The sequence below is a fragment of the Phoxinus phoxinus genome, assembly GCF_949152265.1.
Source record: "Phoxinus phoxinus genome assembly, chromosome: 17".
Taxonomy (NCBI): domain Eukaryota; kingdom Metazoa; phylum Chordata; class Actinopteri; order Cypriniformes; family Leuciscidae; genus Phoxinus; species Phoxinus phoxinus.
The window spans coordinates 18,328,827-18,334,826 of record NC_136892.1 but is presented as its reverse complement, the minus strand read 5'-3'; the positions used below and the strand labels follow the sequence as shown (position 1 = coordinate 18,334,826).

Genomic DNA, 6,000 nt, shown 5'->3' with positions numbered 1-6,000 from the left:
ATATCCAAAATATATATATATTGATATAATGGTAAATATGTTTAAGTTATGGTTTTATTAAAAATAAACACAGTAGGCTAACTGTAACTACACTGATGGTATTCTGCCGGAAACGATAATGGTTACCACCATTGCACTTTTTTTGGAAGGGCATGGGAAACCTTTCTTCTGATCAACAGGGTGTTTTTACAGAAACTAAGAAATTTGTGTAAAAAAAAAAAAAATCTATTCAATAACATCAGGCTATAAGGAATGTATTAAATGCATTGACGTTCTTTTTGAATGGGTGTTTGTTCCCGCCCTTTCCCAGCATCATTCTCACAACGCGCAGCTCCCGTTGCTCTAGGTGAAGCTCAACTCACTCACGAGCTTCAGAATGAAGCAGGTGTCCAACATGGCGAACACGAGCAACGGATCTCTCGCTACTCTCCTCATTTTATTCACCATTTCGGCAGCTATCCATAAAGGTAGGAACTGTGCGTTTCCTTTAATCTGCTTGTATTTTAAGACAAAAATGGTTGAGCCAGCTCGACGGACATTCGCCGCCTGCGGAGATTTGTAGCCTCCACAGTCTGGCGTCTTGATTGAAAGTGATAGTTCAAAGTACCGACGGGTTATAAAGTTTCATATGTGTTGTCGAAACTGAAGCGGTCGTGTGAAATGTGTGTTTTCTGGTCATTTCTGTTAACTTTGACGCGACAAAGTCTGCAGTTGCTTTTGCTGCGGGTCTCTCGTGCGGGGGAAGCGGGATGTTTCTCTTCCTTACATAAACTGAAATTGTTTCACCAGCAACATAGTTGCGGTAAAGATAGAACCAGATACACTGTAAAGATGCTATCACTATATTAGCAGCCTTTTGAAGAGCGGAACATACACTGACCTTTATTGAACGCAAAGCAGCGTTCTGAAATAGGCTAACAGCTTCTGCTCCAGTGTATTAGTGTAATGGATTTGTTTATCAATTTATGTTTCTTTAAGTGACATTGTTCTGGTTTGTGGTTCTCGAATCACATTTGATTAATTGCAGTCTTTTTGAGTCCTTGCGAGTTTGCAAATCGTTGGAAAGGATTGTGAAAAGATGCAGTTGCATCTGCATCACGGACCGCGATGCATCGGCTTCATGCAGCTCGCATGTGAATGAGTTCCTTTAAGTTTAAGGAATAAGTTCAGGAATAGCCTACGCACGAACGTCGTTTGTTTATCACCATGTTTTTGTTTTAAAGGGACCGTTCTCCTAAGATTTAAAATGGTCGTCATTTTCTGTTCCTTATGTTCTTTCAAATCCGTCTGTCTTCTGTGGAACACAAAAGGAGATGTTAGGCAGAATGACAGCCTCAGTCACCATTGAAAAATATAAGTGAATGGTGACTGAGCCTGTCAGTCTAACATTTTTTGCGTCCTTTTTTTTGTACCCCACGGAAGAAAGATAGTCATACAGCTTTGGGACTCCACATGGAACAACATGAGGGTGAATTAATGACAGAAATGTAATTTTTGTGTGAACTGTCCCTTTAAATCAGACTAGCGCATATGAGTGTGACCGCTCGCTCTAAACTGGCAGCATCCGCGCGCTGTTTCTCTGTATTGTTCTCATTTCCGATAAATGAATATCCCAACTTAAGGGGCTGTGGTGGTTAAAACAAACACATCACATTTTGGAAAACATTACAACAATTCGCATGGTCTTCGCTGCTCATGGGATGTTTTGTTGCTCGTGGCACTGCCAAGATTTCCTCCGTCATTCAACGCAGTCTCTAAGTAACAGACTGACCTTTTATTTACCCGCTCTTCTATTTTATCTCCGATTTCTTTATAGAATAGGCTACTATTCTTTATAGAAGAGTGTGATAGTATATTCATTCTTGTCACTAAGTCGTAGTGTTCAAACGTAGTCAACAAGTGCAGGTCTTTTCGCTTGGTAAAATATCGTCCTGGTCGATGCTCGTGCTGCTTCTGCTCAGAAGCTGCATATGGGCTAATAATAAGCATCGCTACGGGAGCGTAGTTTTGTCCCTTTGCCACAATTGTAACTTGGAGTCGCTCGTATGCCCTTCAGTGTAGATGCATGGTGTCTAGCCTATATGACTCGATCCCTCCGGATAGCGATGCTCGGACAACGTGTGCAATCTTAAAGCTGCTTTCACTTTTGTAGGAGAAATAGCCTATGATTGGAAAATCACATCGTGTCAAAATAAGGGACTTTCTTTACCCTTACCTTTCTTCATGCGTTTCGTTGCTGTGCTTGGTGCCAGCGATAGTGTACAGAGATAGGCAGCATGAAAAACCGGTTTTCTTATCAAGTTTCTTGATGTCCTCATACTATGATTTTTGCGCAATAGACTCATTATTATAGCGATCTTGCAATCATTCTGAAATCGTTATGTTATCATCTTTTATTTGATCTGTCACCACTTGTCTTTTAGTGTGGAGTCAGTATAATGTGATGATGAGTAATACAGTTATTTCTGCAAACCTTTTGTGGTTAGTCTACCATTACTTGAACAACTGTGTGTAGGTGGCAGTCAATATTTCTAACAATAACTCTGGCATATTACATAGGGGGCATATATGCTCATTAAACAGTTGACTCTTGTCTGAATGTAAAACAGTGTGGTTTTATTGTGTTTATATGACTGTAGCAAAATATTATGATATGATAAAGGGTTTGAACTATGTTTGCATTAGCAGCCTCACTGCTAGAGAAAACAAACCCTGTCTAATTATACTTTTGACTTGAACCCTTATAATTACTTTAATGCCTTTTATAATGTGACAACTAGCATTTATCCCAGCTAACCATCACTGTTGCTTCCAAACGTGTACAACATCTATGTCAATTTACTCTTACTACTCACTACCCCTAGTCTCCTAGTCTCTTCTGTGCCCATTGTTTGGAGGCTTTAAGTATTGTTTAATTGTGCTTTTGTGTTTCCACACTGTCTTTGAATGTAAAGGACATAGGTTTATGCTTAACAGCCCTGCTTTGACAATAGTCTCAAATTTCAAGGAATCCCTTAGTTTTCCATTAGACAGTGATACTGCTTTCAAATTAGATGAACGTTCAGTACACAACATATAGCACATATAATTTGTTTAAGGCCTGCAGCAAACAATATGGAAATAGAGAAAAGGCAAGCAGCAGCTTAACCAGGTTGCTGTTATTAGACGTTTCTTCCCATTTGAAGTGTCTATTATTTGTTTTGCACCACTTGGCTGTCAGACTAATACCTTACAGAGTGAAAATGAAAATAGCTGGGGGAGAAGCTAATCCACATAAGAATATTTTGAGGATTACGGCTGGAATCTGCCATGCCCGCCTCGCTATTGATTGGTTGCTTTGCTCTGTAAAAATGACAGCGCAAGGAGAGACTAGAGCTCTCTTAATTCTTTCAGTTTGGGCTGTATCTAGAGAGATTACTGGTGTTATTGGTAATGTTTTTGTTATACGTGTGTGAGTGGATGAAAGACATTCTTATGGTGTCATATGGTGTATATTTCTATTATACCATTTCGCTCAGTTGCTAAGTTAATGGCATGGCTCAATTATTTGGTGACTAAAAATGAAATGCTGTGCGTGTCATGATTAGAAAATCAGCGAGAGATAACTTGACGTTTGAATTGGATGTTTTTTGAATTGGAGAAATATACTTTAAGCAAAGGTAAGGTTATGTGCCTAAGCCTAAACACCACTTTGACAGACGTGATGATAATGATTGATGAGTCAAGATGCTGAAAGCAATACAAAACTCAACCACTAGATGATCAATGAACTCATTGACTTTGACAAAGACAAAAGCCCCTATTCAAACCCATTGTGAACATGGCTCATGGATTAAATTATGTATTTCAGTAAATAAAGGCAGTTGTGTCTTGATTACAATTCTGTAATAACATTCCCTTGTTTCTGCACAATGGAGGCCCCGAAGGCAAAATACATGCTGACCAGCATATGAGTTGTTTGATCCTAATTTCTTCTAAATTGCTCTTTGTTTGGGTGAAATATCCAACAAGGATGCTTTATTGTACAGAAGCCAAACTGGGATGCTTCTTTGCTGAGTAAGAGAATCCCCAAGAATTCATTGTCATGCAATCAGCCGCTCCATGTATCACCCAAAAGATGACTATCAAACGAAACGGGCTTTAAAAAGTGCTTTAGACACTGAATTGCATTTTAGTAGTTCTCAGACAGTTCATTTCACAGTTCTCAGACATCAGACAAAGTTTTTATTCATTCATATCTTAATCTACATTATCAGATAAATAGATTATATTAAATATTAATGTTACATATTAATGTATTATATATTTGTTTCCTTTAATTTTAGAGACAGATGAAAAAGGCAATTTATTTCAATCATTGAGTTGTTTCATTAAACATTATTTATAATCTGTCATTATGCAGACCGTTTTTTAACGCTCAGTGTGACTGTGAAATTGTTTTGCAGACAGCTGATGAACCAAAGGGTCAAATTGTGAAACACCACCGCAACTTCCCACATCACATCCTTTGTTGGAGAGCTGCTGATGATGGAGCAGTTTAACACATCATTATATTGCAGCTCACACTGAGCAAGTTCTCATTAAATAGAGATTACTAGCACCCATTAGTATTACCATTAAGACCAATTCAGCCACTCAGATGTCTTGTGTATAAGGTTAATCACTGCTCTTTTCTCAAAATATATCTATTCCCCATCAGGAGACAGGAGATATGTACTGTATATGTTATCATAAAGTAAGGTCTCTTGGGAAGAACATCCATTTATTTTCTAGCTACAAATAAGGATTTAGTGCTCTCTGATAAGCACCAATGAGTTTTTCTTCTTGCAGTGCACATGAAGATAAAAGATGACTCTTTGGTTCAGAAATCACTACACAGTCAAATGCTTGGAGGTTGGTCTGTTCATAGTTCGGAAATCTCAAGACGCTGGATTACATTTAGTCCATCCAGCAAGAATTGAACTGGTTGGATCCATTGAAGATGTTAAATGGCTTGGAAGTTGTTGGCTCTTCTTTCTGGATAACAATTTGTTCTTTGATAGTTCTTTGTTCACAGCTTGTATTGTTCAGAGCTTTTTGTAGCTTCGAGTCGCAGCATGCAGACAAAAAGATAAATGTGCACGCAATCTTTTGGAGTTTCAGTCCATTCATTACAGCCAATGCACAAGCGCTTTGCTAGCCTATTTTTGCGCTTGTCATTTTATTGTGGTCTGACATTGAATCATTGGGTACATTACAATTTGTATCTCACTCCTGTTTCATCTACTTATTTAAGATCGCCGGGGCTTTATATCAGCACGGCTGACACTCATCATTCTATCCCCTTTGAATAAACCCTACCTTAGGGTTTATTCATATTATTTTATCAGGTCACACTTGAAGAGCAAATGTGAAAGGCAGCGCATACAGGCAATGTTTGTTTTACAATGAAAAAATGTAGCCATTTGTACTGGCTCCTCTGACCTACTATGTCAAAAGGATTCGTTTTTCCTAATAAAACAAAATAGGTCAGGCTGTAATCTCTGTGTCTGGTGAAAATGCTGTACGGTGGCCCGCTGGGGTGATCTGCGATTCATCTAACCACACGGCAAGAATTCCTCAGTACTCTGGAAGTGGCATGTCTTGGGTCAACATCAGATTAAAAATAGTGTTTGTATTTTCTAATTTGCCACAGGGATTGTAGTTTGTATGTCAGTATCAAAGGCAGGTTAGGCATTTAGCTGTTATTAATGATCTGGATTCCCTTGAAACAATTTAGGAGAATTGATTATTTGTTTGTGCAATATGTGCCAAAAAACAGAGTAGACTTACCTTATAAGTCAAGTGGTTTATTGCTTAGGTCAATGGCAGGGAAAGAAACAAATTAGTGTTAAATAGGTGGTTGTTGGACTATTGTGACTCATCCCTAAAATATAGTCAGTAATCACAGACTGTTTACAGTTAGGGGCTTTGTACAAATGAGCTAGACAGATGGGTGTAGAATGCCGCATTAGTTAAGTA

The 6,000-nt window shown here is 38.5% G+C and overlaps 1 protein-coding gene across 6 annotated transcripts in view; it reads left to right on the top strand.

Moving 5' to 3' along the window:
* The first annotated feature begins 320 nt into the window (after positions 1-320).
* Positions 321-6,000, top strand: part of cadm1a (cell adhesion molecule 1a) — a 278,459-nt gene continuing 272,779 nt past the window's right edge. For 3 of the 6 annotated variants that reach the window (XM_079586655.1, XM_079586653.1, XM_079586651.1), the window contains exon 1: positions 334-467. In XM_079586655.1, coding sequence (XP_079442781.1) covers positions 377-467 — 91 coding nt within the window. In that variant the 5' untranslated portion in view covers positions 334-376. Of the gene's footprint in view, positions 468-6,000 lie in introns of all 6 variants that reach the window. The other 3 variants (XM_079586650.1, XM_079586654.1, XM_079586652.1) reach the window with 3 other exon arrangements.